The following is a 19,370-nucleotide window of genomic DNA, read 5'->3' as shown; positions in this document are numbered from 1 at the left end:
GTGACATAGTCTTGAGTATGGCACAAGACTCTAATCAAATAAATAAATGAATGCAAGTTTCACATATACATTTTTGACAAACGACAAAGAAAATGCTGTCTAGGAGCACATGCAGCACATTGGCAAATTCTGTACTTGCTTTTCCCATTGAGTTATTTATTTATATGACTGGCATTTTACGCTGTACTCTTGAATATTTCACTTATACCACGGCAATGTAGTGTTAAGGTGGGAAGAAACTGGGCCCTAGGTTAACCCATGACCTTCCACAGGTGGCTGACACACCCATTCTCCGTTGAACTCCTCATGTACTTGTAAATAGTGTCTCACATGTTGGCCATGCTGACATCTCTCTCAAGCAGACACAGTTTGGCAGGTTTGGGAACCACAGGTAGATCCACCTCAAATTTGGGCAGCTTCAGCACTGTGCCTGGCTGTATCAAAAGATGAAGAAAAAACGGTGAAACATAACTTAACAGGTGTCACACGAAATACAAGATGCAGTACATTAGCTGCACCAGGCTGTATCAAAGGATGAAAAAAACAGGTGAAACATAACTTAACAGGTGTCACATGAAATACAGAATGCAGTACATTAGCAGCACCTGGCTATTTCAAAAGATACAGGTGAAACATAACTTAATAGGGTTCACAAGAAATACAGAATGCAGTACATTAGCTGCACCTATCTTTTTCAAAAGATGAAGAAAAACAGGTGAAAAATAGCTTAATAGGTGTCACACAAAATACAGGATGCAGTACATTAGCTGCACCTGGCTCTATCAAAAGATGTACAGGTTGGTACATGTACGCTGTAACTTGTTCCCCTGGAAATATACAGGGTGTCAGTTGATTAAGCAGTTGAAATGTTCGATCATTTCATTTTCCATGGTAACATGTGTCTTTACTATACCTTGCCATGAACGTTATGCCAGGGTCAAATTACCCCTGTTACGTAAAATATGTCCTTGGACCACATTTGCATGTTTACAGACACAGCACGCATAGGACGTGTAGTTATGACACAATATTAAAATCCCTTACCCTGAAGTGGAAAGGCTGGAGGACATTTCCAAGAGATCCCGTGGAGAGCAGGAGAACTGCACTCTGAGGCTGACAAGGTAAAATGAAATAAGTTAGTGGACATCTCACTGGAAAACAAATTACCTAACAATAAGACATGGGGTGGGGGGTGGGGTATTTTCTTGTCTTTGTTTCTTTTTTTGTTTACCTTCAGGTTAAACATCAATTCCAGCATTATTTCAGTCACATCACAATAGTGTCATCTTGTAGCAGACTACTCCAAATGCTGCCTCACTAAATTGCAATGTCAAAGACACCAAACATGACATCTCACCCTAAAATATACTGAATCCCTGACATGGTGCTTGGGTTTTTACCTTATGCTGACAGCCAAGCTAACATGTGATTTGTGAATTTTCTCCTGTTACTACCCTCCTGGAAAAACCTCCTGGGGCCTGTTTCATGAAGTGTACATATGTGTTAAGTAACCCGTAGTTAAGTGCACTTTATATCTCTATAATATACCCTGTCATGATAGTGCTCATCATGAAACCACACAGTTTGGTTTGAATGTCTGTCAAGAGTAAGGAAGACCCTTGCAAGGCTAATAAAACGTGTGTCTTTTTATGAATGTTTCAGACTTGAATAGACTTGAACCAACATCTATAACTTAGGCATTGTCACAATATTCTAAGCTTATTGCTGATTGGACAGGCTGGATGCAATGAAAACTCACCAGCCAATCAAACCAGTTTACACTTGTGCCAAATGTCTTCAGGCATTTCAGAGACTTCTTTTCTGGATACACCTGCAAACATACAAGCATAAAAATATAAATAAATAAAACACTTCATATTAAAGTTAGAAGGGACGTGATCATTTCATGGTGACCAACAAATATGAGTTGCCTATAGCAAGAGAGTTTTCAGAGATAGACTGAAACAATGAAACCAGTCAAATAACTTATCCTACTAAATGACCACAAATTTCGTCCATGACTGACTTGCCAATTTTTCCTGATTCTGAGAGTTCTATTGATTTCAGAAAAGTATTTTGAGGTTTGCTTCGAATATCGGATGATATCCAACTGGAAAATAGTGAATTTAGTAACAGCACCAAAAAAAAAATATTTTGTGACCTTTATTTGCTTCTAAATATGCACTTTTTTGGATGAAATTTTAGGTATTTGATATTCTTAAACAAGGAAGTTTTGAAGATTCCCCTGTGTTCAGTTTTCACTGTCCTCAATACCTTGATGCCATGAGATGACTCTCTAGTGTGTGGTATTACATGCAGTTCACTGTGGAATACTTGCTTTTCACATTACGGAAACTGTGCCAGTAACTCACTGCGGACTGCTCACTTTTCACACTATGGAAAGTGTGCCAGTAACTCACTGCGGACTGCTCACTTTTCACACGATGGAAAGTGTGCCAGTACCTCAAAGCGGACAGCTTGCTTTTCACACTATGAAAAGTGTGCCAGTACCTCACTACGGACTGCTCGCTTTTCACACTACGGAAAGTGTGCCAGTAACTCACTGCAGACTGCTCGCTTTTCACACTATGGAAAGTGTGCCAGTACCTCAAAGCGGACTGCTCGCTTTTCACATTATGGAAAGCGTGCCAGTAACTCACTGCGGACTGCTCGCTTTTCACACTATGGAAAGTGTGCCAGTAACTCACTGCGGACCGCTCGCTTTTCACACTATGGAAAGTGTGCCAGTAACTCACTGCAGACTGCTCGCTTTTCACACTATGGAAAGTATGCCAGTAACTCACTGCGGACTGCTGGCTTTTCACACTATGGAAAGTGTGCCAGTAACTCACTGCGGACTGCTCGCTTTTCACACTATGGAAAGCGTGCCAGTAACTCACTGCGGACTGCTCGCTTTTCACACTATGGAAAGCGTGCCAGTAACTCACTGCGGACCGCTCGCTTTTCACACTATGGAAAGTGTGCCAGTAACTCACTGCAGACTGCTCGCTTTTCACACTATGGAAAGTATGCCAGTAACTCACTGCGGACTGCTGGCTTTTCACACTATGGAAAGTGTGCCAGTAACTCACTGCGGACTGCTCGCTTTTCACACTATGGAAAGCGTGCCAGTAACTCAATGCGGACTGCTGGCTTTTCACACTATGGAAAGTGTGCCAGTAACTCACTGAGGACTGCTTGTTTTTCAAACTATGGAAAGTGTGCCAGTAACTTGGCAAAGGTGAGCAATATTAAGCTCCAGAGGCCTCTAGCACAAGCTATTGTAGGCTAAGTTGACCTTAACTACCTAGGCCACACATGTCAAAAACATACGTTTCTATGATAATTACAGTCAACTTAGGCTACAACTGTAAAACTACTCACCACTGTACAAAGGGAAAGTTCTTTAGGGGAGTTTTAAACAAATTAAAACTGCAATCAACAACATCATTTGACTGTTCTTTCACATTTCAGTAATATTAAGAACAGGTTTATAGGTGGAGGGAATAAATTTGAACAGAAAATAAAAAAATACAGCAAACTATAACATAAGATTTATGCATGTATGTAGACATATACATATCTTTGAAAACAATTAGGCTGTCAGCAGTTAAAATACAGATAATAAAAACATAGGACCTGGGCCCAGTTTCACAAAGATTTCATACATGTATGAGAATCACATATAAAACACAATGGCATGGTAATAGTGGTCTATAAAATATCATACGGCAAATGTAGGATAAAAATATATCATATGCCCCTTTGTGAAACTGGCCCCAGTTGTTCAAAAGTGTATTAGCACTTAATTCCAGTATTAACTTCAGTCTGGACTTAATTCATATTACTTTTTGCATCAGAACAAGATTCGTATTAAGATTCAAGTCTGGCTTAACATTTAATACACTTTTGAACAACTGGCCCTCAGACACTTGACACCTTTTTTAAGTTTAACAAATTACAGGTAATAGTTGAGGATGTTGTGTCACCTGACCTGGTAAAATTCAAGACCCTGATTCGTTATGAAGACAATCTCATTGATGTTTGTCCAGTTGAATCCAATAATTGAAGTTGACTTTCCCTGAATAAAATAAAATACATTGTCATAAATTGCTACTGTTTTTTATCTAACACAAATGATAAGATACAACATGAACACCGAAAACACCTTGATTTTATTGCATGTGTTTGACCTCTAAACCATCAAAAATTAGAATGACTGATATTGTCATACACAGATATTACCCTTTGATTGTATAGTGCTAAGATCCTGCCATTAAATCAACAAGAAACACCAAAATTATTATATTGTCACAACTATGACTGTTTATTGTATGCATGAGGGTTGCAGAGCATTGACTTCATACGTTATGGAGTTGTAAATCATTGTGGTGGTAAAAGACACTGCGGGGAATTAGCGCTCAAATTTACCACAGGGGTAAATATTTGATATGTAAATCATGAACTGCACTTGGCAAGTCACATACTATGGGAGGCAATTGCAGCCCTGTGAATAGCTAAGCAAAATGTTGAGCTATGAGGCAAAAGACTTCCTTGGTCTTTGATACGAATATCACTACCGATGATTGGCTATCTATGTACTATGGGTGGCCACTGCACTGCAATTGGTCAAAAGCTAGACACCGACATCACCACTGACACCATTTGAACCCCCACTCACAATACCTCTCCTTACTTCAAAAGGGGAGCTAAAAATGGGAATCCTGAAAATGTGCCAATATAAACACTGTAACATTTCAAAATTTTAGTGGAGGAATTACACTGACCATTTAGTTTTGACAATTTTATAAAATATAAATACCACCATTACCGTGCCAATGGAAACATCAATGTCACGCTCACCTTACAAGTCTGTGAGTATTCTCTCAAGTCCGGGGTAGAATCTTCTGCGAAATTTATGAACTCCTGACCAGAGAAAAGATTAGTTATTAATCAGATCACTTGTGTTTTTTGTGCTGTACTATAGAATTTTTAGTTAAAAGACGTCATTTAGTTAATTGAATTAAGAAAATCTGATGGAGCAAATGTAAACTAAAACCGTCTCTGTTGGAACCAAATTTAGTTACCAATGTAAGTCTGTAGGAAAGCCAAGAGAGCTGAACTCAAGCACCATACTGATCACATGTTAGTGGTCTCTAATGAGCGTATTTTCACCGTTAAGTTACTGATACAGTAGTTCCATATTAGCTTACTGTTACTGATGAAAATATAAAACAATCTTAACTTGGAACATCCATTTTTCCACATTCATGTTCAGTAATGTACCTTCTCCAGTAGGGGCATAAAATTCAAATGATTTATGGTAGAATGCTCACCACAGATTTTGGTGATCTTTGTATGGCCAATATCTTCATGTCATAGGAGAACTTTATAGAGCTCAACTCACCCCGGTCTTCCATTCTACAAAAAAAAAGGAAAATTAGCCAAAAATTTGCAAGAAACAAAATACTCTGAAAAGTCACTGTGAAACTTATGCATTATCACCATTTCCAGGTTGAATGAAAGTAATCTTTTATAAATCGAATTGCAATCTCCATATCACCTTCACCCGAGTCAGTAATATGTATGATGCTAAAGAGCTTGATATGTTCTCACATTTGAAAGTATGTGGTATAAAACCCAAACAGGACTAAAGATTTATTTATTTATTTATTTGATTGGTGTTTTATGCCATACTTAAGAATATTTCACTTGTATGACAGCGGCCAGCAGTATTGTGTGAGGAAACCCACAACCATCTGAGGTTGCTGCCAGACCTTCTCACAAACAGGGAGAGAAGAAGCCAGCATGAGGCAAACTTGATCTCACAGCAATTGCACTGAAAAGAGGCTCCAGCATCAATGCGTCAAACTGGTACGCCAACCATCTCCGCCACAGAGGCCCCCAAATAGGACCAAGAAAGGGGGGAAAATAAAGAGCAAAGTGAGACTCTTGTCAAAAAAATGAGAGTTGACAAGAATTGGTGGAGGCTAACAAACTTTGATGCTTGTGCAAATCAAATACCGATATTCTGCTGTAAACTACACATGCTATGTTTGTCCACTTCCTCACTGCATTCATTCAATAAGATGACCAACCACAAGAGTTATAAAAAAGTCATAGTTCTAGAATTATAAAATTTAACATACACGTTCTGTATGCCAATACCAACCTAAAAGTGATTGTCGATTTCTCATCTGGACCTTTAACGACAACACCTGTAGCTCCACCTGATCGCACTGCAAACACCTGGGGACGTGAGACAAAAAGAACAACATAAAATGTTTGGAATAATACTGTTGGCACTTATTTTTAATAATCATTTTTTAAATTTTGACAAAACATTCCCACATGTGACACAGACTAACTGGCGTGTCAAATTACTCAAAAACAAGCAGTTATCATGAGTGTTGCTGACCATTTATAGTCCACCAAGGCACCAAGAGAGTGGCTACATAAAAAAGAACCAATTGATGGGAATTTGCTCAATCTTCGGTTGTTTGAAGACCACTTAATTGTCCCAATGCCACCAATCAATATGATGGGCAAGTCTATTTGTCTCGTGTACATTGGGAAGTGTTTATTATGTTCTGTGTGGTTTTTCCCAGGCACAGTCTGAGTTTTAATACCAGGAATGATATAGTTTGTCAGCATCAATGGCGTCTCAGCGCTCTCTTACACAACAAATTCTGTAGGCTGCCACCTCATAAGGTTGTTCATCCTGAAAGATTCTGAGTAAGACAAATCCTACTCTGACATCACTGGTATTATTTCCAATCTGAGTGAATCTTCGTCATGTGATATACACAGTTTCATCCATTACCAGATTTGGAGTTCATTGGTCAGGTAACAATCTCGCAATGTGAAGCGTTTGCCCAGCAAGAGCAAATGATAAATATTAGGGCAGATCATCAAGGTATCTTTTATTTGTCATGTGGTGTTTTATTCTGTAAGACAAGTCGGAAGTTGGAGGTCATGTCACTATCCTTTTGTGTCCATAACAAAATGGCCACCCAATGTTAAAGCATTATGGAAAAGGTCACTTTTTACCACTTCGCTAGCGACCAGTAAGGCTTGGTTGTACAAAATAGCACGTTAGCTCTGCAGAAATACTCATACTATTTAGAAAGCTGCAAATTATAAAAATCCAATGGAAAAAAGATTGCTGACTGTGATTCAAAAATAGGCATTTTCTAAGCAATAATGTTGGGATAACTGTTTTCTTCACCCACTTGTTACTAAGGAGATCACATGGTCTCTAGCTTCCGATCCGTCCTACACAATTAGCCCCTTCCCACATGAAATGGGATTTGTAAAGTTAAGGTTATTGTCACGTGATATACTGACGTCAATTTGTTGAAAAATCTATTTTCACATATGAAAATCTGACAAGCCGGTCAGCAAACAACAACTGCAATAACTTTGTCTTCACGACAACCCCTCTGAATTCTGTCTCTAAACAAAAACAAAGCTAAAGCCAAGCAGGGAGCTACATGTATACGTCGCCTGGTCACACAGTAAATGAGACATGCACTGAAGTAGCGTTACAAAAAAAAATCAGGGATACATTACTTGTTTATTCGCATCATCGAAAAATACGTTGGTAAGCTTGCTGACAGGATCAAATCGTATCGGATTGGGGCTAAGTTCGATGTAATACGTGCCGTCTTCGCTCCCTGCCATAGTCTATGAACACAACCGTCAACCAACTTTCTCAATACGCCATTAACTGTTGTGGCGCGATCACAACTTCCGCTATCAGTAAAATGAATAGAATAATAAGAAAAATACTTAAAAAGGCTATTGATTAAAGCGTTCACAAAACAGAATCATAAGTACCATTTTGAATGTCAAAATGTTACAAAACTGAACTTCCTAAAGTCTGGAACTGTTTTCAAAATACCGGGTGGGCCTTCCTGTTAAAGGGAGATAATAAGTCCGGTTAAGATACGCGCCACATCTAGGTATTTGGCTCATAAAATCATCTTAAATTAATTTAAATTTTCTCCATTGAAATAAATTTTTTAGCATTATGTGTGATATTATTTATTTACGTGTAATTTAGTGGTGTCATTTTCTTCCTTCTATGGAGTGAAATTATGTATTTTGATATACTTTACTTTTTTTTATGTAAGCCCTATTCAGTATTTTCTGTGAGTTGTTATGGGTCTTATTCTAATGCCACCAAACAACGTTTACCTTTAACCTATCTTCTAAACTACTGACTTTCTATTTTGCACTTTTCTTCACTCCATGTTTTCCACACACAATGCCAGTGCTTATCAGCATTTTTTATATGTTAGCAAAGAGTATATTTTTTACTACCTGGTTCAATGTTTCTGTCGGTATAAAGTGGTTGCATGTGACATCATCACTGTGGCAGAACAGTAGCCAATCAGCCATACTGGAGCCCTTTTAACATGGGCTGGTATAGCCACAGTACTCCAACATGGCTGCTAGAAGTGGGTCATGCATCCCCTCTATTGAATATGTAGGCCTATAGTACATCGTGTTCACTCTTACCGATGCGGCCATTGTGAATTAAATTCCAGCTCTTGTTGGCTTCCTCTCCGGTTGTAAGTGGGAAGGTCTGCCAGTAACCTGTGGATGGTCGTGGGTTTCCCCCGGGTTGTGCCTGGTTTCCTCCCACCATAATGCTGGTCGCCGTTGTATAAGTGAAACATTCTTGAGTATGGCGTAAAACACCAATCAAATAAATAAATAAATGCATCATGTATAAGGCACCTGTACATAATGTGCACATGCAGGCCTACAGTATTTATTTACCCATCTGATTATTGTGTAATGCCACTTAAATGATGACCATCAATTTTATAGCTGAAGCAACAGGAGTGTTTGGCATAAACGACTGACAGTTGGCAAGTTGGCACATGCGAGGTATACATGCAGATATACACACCAATGGTTGAAGACAAATGGTTTTCAATGAATGCTGGATTGCACTCATGGCCAGAAAAGCATGCAGCATCACCAATGCGGTCGCTGCCAGTTCTGCAAGCTCATGCTATTTTCCTCTCTGGCCATACGTGGGTAGATCTTCCAGCAACCTGCGGATGGTCCTGGGTAATTTCCCCCTAGGCCCTACTCAGTTGAATAGTTGAATTATTTTCAAGGATCACTCCCAGACAAGAACACAGTACAACTTTTACATTCACTATCTCTGTTTACAAGTCAATAAGTGGTGACTACAATTAATCTTCCGATGGTGTGGGTTTCCCCCCGGCCACAGTCGTATAAGTGCAATATTCTTGAGTACAGCCAAATAAATGAAATAAATAAATAAAAGGACTAAAGGGAAACACCTCTCCAGCCCTGGAGGTATATATAGCACTTCTATCCCACACGGGGGCCTCCGTGGCTCAGTCGGTTAGCGCGCTAGCGCAGCGTAATGACCCAGGAGCCTCTCACCAATGCGGTCGCTTTGAGTTCAAGTCCAGCTCATGCTGGCTTCCTCTCCGGCCGTAAGTGGGAAGGTCTGACAGCAACCTGCGAATGGTCGTGCTGTGCGATGGTCGGGCTGTGCCCGGTTTCCACCCACCATAATGCTGGCCGCCGTCGTATAAGTGAAATATTCTTGAGTACGGCGTAAAACACCAATCAAATAAATAAATAAATCTATCCCACCCAGCTGTATATACATGTATATATAACTCTTATAACTGTCACTTATCATCTGCTTCAGTTGTCTGTGAGGGTGTCACACTAATATATGTACGCCTAAGCCTAATTCCCCACGCTCATGAGACCCTTAACTGACAGCATCTCTGTTAGCACTGATCATAATTATTTTTAATGGTGAATAACTCTATGGTGATTAACACCTGAATTTTATATGCGGTGTCTTCAACATTATTGAATCAGGGTAGGCCTAATACATGCCAACCTACATAAAAAAAAAAAAAAGAAAAAAAAAAAAACAGCGCTGAGATATATCCACTCCCGATTGTTGTGTATCAGATTTTGGCTTCCTGTAGGTCAAGAAGATAATATTCATGCAGTTCACCCAAGAATAGAATGCAGAGAATGCAGGTCAACTGTAATCATTTTTACATTTATGATTCCTAACCATCCGCGGTATAAAATAGTCCTAAACTCACCTGTGTGCAGTTTGCAATCAAATAGTATACCAATTAGCTTTTTCAACACATTGTATTCTTGAACAAGCGAAGATTGATTGAAATAGCATATAAGATAGCGATATCTGTCGAAATCACATACTTTGTAAATTGTTTATCATCGGCGGAGTGATTTGATGACCCGTGTGATCTCTGCACAGAGCTGTCAACACATGAAAAGGCAGCAATCTGCCTTGTCACAGTAGCTTGGCGTGGAGAGTGCTGACCTCCATTACTGCAGGTACATGCAGAGTCGCGAGATAGAAGGAAGTGTTACCTGTCGGACGAATTTACTAGAATTGCACGGCATTTGTTTGGACACTGTAAGTATTTATTAACATTCCTCGTCTCTGTGTATTTATCTTTAATGCTGTTGCCAATATGCCTCTTTTGGCCCATATCGTTGCATGTGTTAGCTCGATTTAGAACTCGGTGAACTCTCTTGAGTGACGCCGTATAAAAGGTAACCTGCGATAAGTAGGCTATGTCGTATGGAACTGGAAGATAGCCGAAGCGTGACTAAGTTCAGCTTCTGTCTTCTGTGGTTGTCAGAAAAGTGGATCTTTGCTACATGCAAGTACTATATTCCTAACCACGACAGCTACAGGTATGTCTCTTTTATATTGTCCAGGTTATCGTACTGCACAATATATTATTTTCGCATACCTGATGTCTGCGGTTGGCTTAGATGTTATGATGAACATGATGTGTGATTTAGTCGCTTCACTGATGTGAAGCAGCAGTCTTGATTAGTTATGTATTCCAGTAGGCCTGTATATTATATCCATACTACTGGCCCTGAAAGATTCCAACTCCTTTTCTTATACTGGCTTAGAGTCTTTGGAATCTTGACGCTTGCAATGTTATTTTCGCATTCAACAAAGGTCCAGGCCAATTGTTTTTGTTATCGAACAAGCCTTGCGCATATTAAAGACACCAACCCAAAGACCTGCTCTCCGCACCCACCGTATCGCCACCGCCATCAAGGCTTCCACGATATATGCTCCTCGGAGTATGTTGAGCAGCTACGCGCATGTCCTGCTTCATTGTGGAGTAGTGGGAAGACATGGAAGATGGCGGCCTTCGCCAAGGAGCATATAACACGGAAGCCTTCATGGCTATAACAAATCCGTTCTAAATCAACATGATCGAGACTGGACACATGGTGGCGGTGCGGTGTGCGAAAAGCTGGTGTTTAGGTTGGTGTCTCTTATTTGAGTGAGTGAGACTTGTTTGATAACAAAAACAATCGGCCTGGACCTTCGTTGAGTATGAATTAACATAATAAACGTTGAGACTCCAATGAGGCTAGGCCAGTATGAGAAAGGGAGTCTTTCAGGGCTACCATACTATGTACATTTGCTTATAGATCACTCTGGTTATGGACAATCCAAATTATATTTTGTGCAATTTGATAGATTTTTCTCATTGATCAATACAGCCTGTGGTTCGTTAGCCTCTGAGGTAAACTTTTATCCTAATAATTAGATTAATAACAGTTCGCACTTGTCAATATAAAGTTTTAGAGAAAACGAATGCTTGTTAATTTCAGACCCCTAGCTTGTGCCAGGCAGAGAGGTACAGTGCCCTGCCGCTTTCAAAATGCACCCGCCCAGTATGTAGTAATCCTATCTGCCTGTGACACAGGAAAACAGTTAATCCACTGTAATTGTTTGTAATCAAACACCTGTTCAGTTTACTGAATGCAGGTGTGTTCTAAGCTCATTGAGGGATGTAGTTTACTAATATCTACCTTAAGCCATCAAGGCTTTCTGTCTTCTGGCCACCATAAATTTATTATCAAATCAGTTCACTCTTGGCGGTTTGGTGTCAAAAGTATCCACTGTATTTGTTTGAGAGATATAATTAGACACGTGATGCTCATTGGACAATTGTCTAGATTGGACCAATCGGTAAACCCACTAGAAAGGTGTCCATCAAAGTCTCGTTTTCATTGCTTTCATTTCTCCACGCGGTCTCAGAGTCGAGTCCATGAAATTGGTCTGAAGTTAGATCATAAAATGTTTGTGCGCTCATTGTTTGTTTAAAACTAGAACAGATTGCAGATTACCACAAACGATTAAGATTAGGCAAATCAGAGTATTTTTGATTTGTTGAATTGTTTATGTTCGGCTGTTTTACAACTGAAAGATCAACACCGACGTACTTCGCATTGTTGGGACAAGTGCCAGTTTTTGATTCACTGTTGCGAAAACACTCACACTTGTAAATTATTGTTGTTTTCAAGTCAGAGACATGGTACAAATATAATACTTGAATACCCAGTATTGTGAAACAGAAAATTTTACTTCAATGGATCATATTTTCTATTTCCTCTATCTGATTTCTGTTTTCACACCAGGCGGGCATTCCATTATGGATTTGAATGGATGAGAAACCAGGCATGCCCTTACTCAACATTTTCATGATTTTTATTCACTTTACATAGTGTTTTTATTAAATAGTAATAAGTCAAGAATATGAGTTTTAATATATTTTAGTAAATATCTTCCACAGTTGCACATTTTTATATTGTCAAGTTTGTATGGAGTATGCACAGACAAGGACGCATAACAAGTATGTGTAATAATTTATTGACAATTTCAAGCAAAAGATATCTTATTAAGTCAAATAGTACAACTAGCATCTGTAACAAATATCTGTAATTTAAAATCAGAAGTAGGCCTAAACTTATTTTGATCAGTTATTTTTTCAAGGCTTTAAACAAGGCCCCTGTTTTAATTGTTTGTCCATTTAGGATAATCACCTAAAGCAGGAAATGCTTTAACAGAGTTAAATATTTATTTGGTTAGTAGGTCCAGTGAACAACATATAAATGTTTAAAACTGAGAATTGCAATTTTGTTTAATCACTTCCAATTAATATGTCCTGAAAAATGGATGGATTACAGCATACAAATGCATAGTTGATTCTTGGTAAGCTATTTTTACTGCTAAATATCTTTAGAATATTTATTTATTGTATTCATTATTAAAGACGCAAGCAGAAAATAGTGCCCTTCAGAGCTATTATTCGCGGTAAAACGTGCCTCGGAAAAATGCCACCATGCCCCTTTTGTTCGAAGTTAGGGATCTCAATTTAATAGCTGCAATAAGTACGTAGTTCATTTAAATGAACTTGATCAGTGTAGGCCTAGGCCTATATTGAAATATCTGGCAATAACCTGTGAGTGGTCGTGGGTTTCCCCTGGGCTCTGCTCGGTTTCCTCCCACCATAATGCTGGTCACCGTAGTATAAGTGAAATATTCTTAAGTACGACCTATAAACACCAATCAAACAAATAAATATATTGAAGTATTGTTAATATAGGCCTACAAAAATTGTTGTACACCTGCTAAATCTATCATAATCAGTCATGCATATTGTTAAAAAAAAGCAAGAGAATTCCTTCTCCCTTTGTACTCCTACAGCATTCGACAAACTGAAGAGGTAATATATGTCAATGAGATTGAGTGATGTTAGAAACAGAAAACACCATGCTGAATCCAAGTACATGTAGGCCCAGAGGGATTGTTTCCACACATTGGAACTCTTCTGCTACAAGGAAACGACTGCAGTGTGTGTTACATGGTCAGAGTTTAAGCAGCCTCATTTTATTTTACCTTGGGTATTCTTCAAATGCAGGACGAAATGTTATGTGAATCAGACACTGACTGAATCATGTAGATGTCTTGTATGTTTATCATAAGAGCTTGCAGACTTCCTTTTGGTATGTACAGCAGTTCTGACACTTTGGGCTACTCCATGGGGAGTAAATCTCTGAGTACCTGCTACTCCAGTTGAAACAAGTTATTAACATAGAAGGCTGTTGAAGAAGAAATGACCATGGGATTTACTTGTGGGCAAGATTCCCCTCTCCTGTCCATACCCTGCTGCTTTATTCCCACTCTGTGGCAGGTTGTGTTCATTATATTGTCTGACACTTTTAGTATCCAGCCTCCTGCGATAGTGTTATTTACCACTAAATGACTTTTATCATTTTGTTTCAACCATTTTGTAAAAAAATTATCTAAGTTCATAGATTTACATGTACATGTAGCTCATGAAAAATGTACACGTATCAAAAGATGTCCTGTGTATGATATATATTACAAAAGTTCAACCTCTTTGTGACATCAGTGAATAGTACTGTTTTCACAAGAATATATTTCGTTGGTATTTTATGCTGTATTCTAGAATATTTCACTTAATGATTAGATTTATGAGTGAAGCTGATCTCTTTCTGCACTCAGTCATATACCTGAAAAATGCTTGCATTCTGATTCTGGAATATAATGCCTGACATGCATCACGATTCCTCAGGGTTTTGTTATCTGCCGAGAGAGCAACACCTTACACCTCTGAGCCATAGAGCATAGCTGAAGGGGTGTACATTCATGTTCGTCTGTGTTCATGTTTGCACAATACATCACTAAAGGGAGTTAAGTGTTGATATACTGCATTCAGCTACATGCACCTGTACATTGTGCCTTATAGGTGTGGTGTAATGACACTGAAGTTACTGTGTACCACCCTTGGCTGTACAAATATGTCCCCTTATTTTGGGAAGTGTTTGCTAGCAAAATGATGAAATAAAAAACCAAGTTCTTGAGCAAGAAATGACATTCGATCTAGTTCCTAGATAAATAGTGGAGGAAGTTTAGTATCGGCTGGTGTTTTTGTTTTAGCGTATGGCCATGCGTTCTAAATATAGTTTTAATGGATGCTATTTTAGTGAAGGCTAGAAAATACTGACTTGCTATATTTTACTTTTTCTTCCTTTTTTTTTTCAAGTCCTCTATAGCTGTATATATCTCATCACAAGTATAATAGCCAGAAATGAGTGGCACAATTACTGTTGGCATTGAGCTTGTTGCTTAAATGGTATACAGGTGTCTTTCTCCTGCTAGGATAACCAATGCAGTCTTTGTGAGTTCAAGTCCAGCTTATATTGGATTCCTCTCCTGCTGTACATGGTAAGGTCTGTCAGCAACATGTGGATGGTCATGGGCTCCCCCATGATCTGTCCCGTTTCCTCCCACCATCATGCTGACTGTCGTCGTATAATTGAAATATTCTTGATTACAGCGTAAAACACAAGTGAAATAATATTTATGATCTAAAATATGACTCAACTGTGTAAAATGGTGGAGTGAATCTGTAAACTGTGATACACACAATATCTCTGTATAATCATATCTACTGTTCATGATCAGGATACATGTTTTCAATAGACTGAGACTCATAATCTCATTAGAGAGCTGTTTAATTGATCAAGGAACAGGAAACATTTGTTATTGTATTACAGGTGTGACAATAAATACACAACTTTAATCATGACCTGTCAACATATATAGTCCATGCATCTATTTTAAGCTTGAACTATTTATATTTTACATGGAGCAAAATCAACAAGTGTGTAAACAAGTGTGCGATATAGCCTGATAGGTTAATCTTCCATTTCATTATCTATAACCACATGTGAGCTTGCTATATTAATTGATGACTTGTGACTTCACCTGATTTACACGTACGTCTTAAAAGCTGATGGCATGAAGTGGGATACTCCCATCCTATTGATATATGACCTAACGTATTTCCAGGTATTATTTATGGACTAGCTAGTGAGTTTGTTTCCATATCGTCATTCATCCTAGCTAAATTTGTTCTGCTTTTTGTTTTACATACAAACAGAGGCTCTTCTTGAAAGGAGCTTATTTCATGGTTTGCCAGAGGTACAATTTGCACAAAAACATGGTGATTGCATAGATTGATATCAAATGAACATTTGATCAAAGCTACCACAACAGAATCAATTGTAGCATATATATATATATATATATATATATATATATATATATATATATATATATATGGACTTTAAAAGTTTGTGTACAAGTTACTGTATATTATTGAAGTACATGCACATAATGTTGACTCATCAAGTGTGTTGACTGGGTCAAGTTCAAGACATCTTTTGTGATCAAAAGACACAGGTATATAAGTAGTACAGTTGTTGACTAAAGATTTCACCCATGGATGAATATATTACATATTTTGCCAGAGTCTTCTATTGATCTTAAAAAGGTGTTTTATTTTAAGGTTGGACATATTCATCTAGAAAAAGTGTTTAAAAGTAAACATTTCAGGCCAAAATTTTGGGTCACAAGCACTCACTGTAAGCATCACTATAAACTCTCTTATGAACTCATTTACATTAAAAACGTCAAACAAAGGCACTTGTACTATGAAGTAAAATTGAAGTGAATTGTAAAAGCAAACTGTGCAGTAATTTACCTGATTGTAGAGACATTGGGGTTAGTTTGTTGTCTTCAACAGGCATGTACATGTATATCTGGCTGCTTGTGCAATGTTTTTTTTTGGGAGGGGAGGGTTATGGAACGGGTACATACTTATTTTTATACCCTGACTGTACACTGTGGTTTATATTATTTTCCTGGGCAAGGCATGTGTTTTTTTCATCTCATTGTTGAAGTATCGCTATTCTTGCCCAAGGCAGTTTTGTATGAGAGAAAGTAGTGCGGTCATTGACCTCACATAATATTCTATTGCACAGAATTATGATGTACGATATAAATCCATTTAAGTACGACCCTAGAGTCACGGTTGACATAACCTGAATGCCTGGTTTTGTAGATAGTGTATATACGCGTATTAAAGCAAGTACTGCTCTTGAGAAAACTCAAATACTGTATGTATAAGATGCTGACATAAATTAACCATGGCATGGTAATGTCTTCAGTACTATCTGTCTTGGCAGTGTTACATGTGCGTGTACTTTCAGATAAATTGCTGTATAATGCACTCTTCAGGTCTCAGGATTTGTCTAAACAGGGTTTCATCAGTTTGTTTTTTTCAACGGGTAGTGTGCGTGTTAACTGTTTACATGTAGATCTTGTTCATAACTTCTCTAGTAAAAACTTTCTAGGTGAGGTGAATCAAATATATGTTGATCTTGATGTTTGTACTCCATATTTTGACTTGGTAGCGCTGGAATTTGGGTCACAAAGTCTTTTGAATGTGGACAAGAATGTACAGGAAAAGAATCGTTTAGTAGCTGTTTTGACTGTTGGTTTTGAGGGAATTCCAATTATAGTCAATTCTTTCAGAAGAATTTGTTCCTCTTTCAAGATTAATCAAGAAAATCCCTTCTTTCTAGAGATCTATCCAGAGATTTTTTGGGAGCACACTGTTTTTGACAATTATTTTTGTTGGTCAGTGTTTAGCCTGTCTTGGTTTTGAATTTTGTTTTTGAGTTACAACTTAAAACACACCTGATGAAATCTCTGTGAAAGCACAAGTCAGAATTGATTGCTTTGGCACTGTGCGTTTGTCATACCATACAGTCATTTCCAATTTTCAGACAGTGTAGGCCTACACATCACAGTACAGGTAAGCTTTTGTGTTGTGATTTAAAAATAACAAAAACAATCTCTAAGAGTAAGGACAGAATTCCTTACTAAGTATACAGTGTATATATGGCAGGCAGACACTAGCTGTCCTATGGGTGAAATATTAGTGAAATAAATATATGGAAGACAAGAAGTGTTAAATGATTTGTTTGAACTTGAATTTGGTTGGCATACCAGTTGTTTCCTGGGTTTCAAAAATGGTCCAAACACTTCCCGGTTATCTTTCAACTCGCACCCTGCTCATGACAGTAAAAATATGGTTAAATTTGGCCTTTTTGTGAGTGAACTCTAAAAGTCTAGCTTTGAGAAGTTATGTGATATATGAAGGACAAAGTGGCACGTAATTAACACACTTTACATAGAACATCCATATGTAATTGCTCATTGCATCTTCATGGAGGCAATCTGGGGACTTCACCCCTGAAAGCTTTGACATTATGACAGGAAGAATTTCAAGGTGATGCCAGTGATTTGTGAAGTGCCTCAGCAATCTGTTCTTTAGACATTGGGTGTCTTTCTAGACTGCTTCAATTCTGGACAGCCGTACGAGACAGTAATCGGTATGAGTCTGCCTATTCGGTCCAGAGGAACTGAAAATAGAAAGGTAATTGTAATGACAGTTTCATGATCTGCTAGTTTGTGGAGTATTGCTGTTTTTTCCTTTGTCTTTTCTGTGCAGTATAATGGCGCATCTACATGTACATGACCAGACACCATGTACATGTGCACATGCAGGTAGGCGAGAGACTAGATTCCATGCAAGCATAGAGTTTTTAATTATAATACAGAAGGGCACTATAATACAGAATGTCATAAATTGGTGACTATGAATTAATGAAAACCAACAAATGTTTTCCAATGAAAATTTCATAATCCATTTGTACATGTAGCCATGTATGTATAAGTTATTAATAGTATTCTTTACATATTTCCTAGAGATTGATGCAGGCAAATTTTCAACCCATCGGAAGGGTTTGGCTGCCAGGAGTTGAGGATCCCATAATTGACACCTTTTATGTTTTTTTTTTTGGTATTTTCATACAAAAATGGTGAAGCAGACAAGTATTAATTAAGCTCATAAGGGTCCCCAGACTGATCGTAGATCGTGAGACCCTGCTATTTCCATACATGTACAACTGAATCTGAATCCTGTATTCGTTTGGTGTTGAATCTATGTACATGTACATGTGCTGGTTTAGATGCCCATTCCAGATCAAATTCCAAAACCGCTATTAATGGTCGAGAGGCCTGATGGATTTTTGCTGGAAACCCAAAATAAGCCAGTCAAAGAACCTGACATTTTTCACTGAATTCTGTGTGAAAACAAAAATGTTCATTTCATCCCAAATAATCAGAAAACTAGAATACAGGTATATATGTCCACATTGCTTTTAGATGACCACAGTTTTATTCGGATATTTATGGATGAGCCGACTCTACAAAGTCCAAATATGAAATAAAGATAGAAGTGCAAATCCATCTTGCATTTTGTCTGATCTCCCAAGTTTTTATGGTTTTATTGTTTATCTAAGATCTCCAAGCATGTGAATATATCTTAAACAGAAAAAAAATTGCCAGTATAATCCACATGTTTCACAAATTAGATGATTTTCAAGTATATAGTTTTTTCCTCACGTCTGACATTGAAGAAAAATTTATTCTGCACTTAAAGCAACGACTGGGGACCTCTGTGGTTGAGATGGTTAGTGTGCCAGCGCCACACAATGACCTAGGAGCCTCTCCCCTCAATAGGATTTCTGTGAGTTCATGCTGGCTTCCACCTTTACGAGGGAAAGTGTGG

At 38.2% G+C, this 19,370-nt stretch overlaps 2 protein-coding genes across 2 annotated transcripts in view; one reads left to right on the top strand and one right to left on the bottom strand.

The window, feature by feature from the left end:
* The window catches only part of LOC135470705 (regulator of MON1-CCZ1 complex-like), a 32,513-nt gene extending 24,807 nt beyond the window's left edge, over window positions 1-7,706 (bottom strand). Inside the window, exons 1-8 of the mRNA XM_064749740.1 lie at window positions 7,573-7,706; window positions 6,173-6,249; window positions 5,337-5,421; window positions 4,864-4,926; window positions 3,995-4,081; window positions 1,760-1,831; window positions 1,045-1,113; window positions 331-434 (exon numbers count right to left, since the gene is read on the bottom strand). Of these exons, the coding sequence (XP_064605810.1) occupies window positions 331-434; window positions 1,045-1,113; window positions 1,760-1,831; window positions 3,995-4,081; window positions 4,864-4,926; window positions 5,337-5,421; window positions 6,173-6,249; window positions 7,573-7,683 (668 nt within the window). The 5' untranslated portion in view covers window positions 7,684-7,706. The remainder of the gene's footprint in view (window positions 1-330; window positions 435-1,044; window positions 1,114-1,759; window positions 1,832-3,994; window positions 4,082-4,863; window positions 4,927-5,336; window positions 5,422-6,172; window positions 6,250-7,572) is intronic.
* A 2,686-nt stretch (window positions 7,707-10,392) lies between these two features.
* Window positions 10,393-19,370, top strand: part of LOC135470207 (band 4.1-like protein 2) — a 29,930-nt gene continuing 20,952 nt past the window's right edge. The window contains exon 1 of the mRNA XM_064749017.1: window positions 10,393-10,459. The gene's annotated coding sequence lies outside the window, so the exon portion shown is untranslated. The remainder of the gene's footprint in view (window positions 10,460-19,370) is intronic.

Source organism: Liolophura sinensis, chromosome 7 (genome assembly GCF_032854445.1).
Source record: "Liolophura sinensis isolate JHLJ2023 chromosome 7, CUHK_Ljap_v2, whole genome shotgun sequence".
Lineage (NCBI taxonomy): Eukaryota > Metazoa > Mollusca > Polyplacophora > Chitonida > Chitonidae > Liolophura > Liolophura sinensis.
Note: the sequence above shows the minus strand (reverse complement) of the source record. Positions and strands in the feature narration are given on the sequence as shown.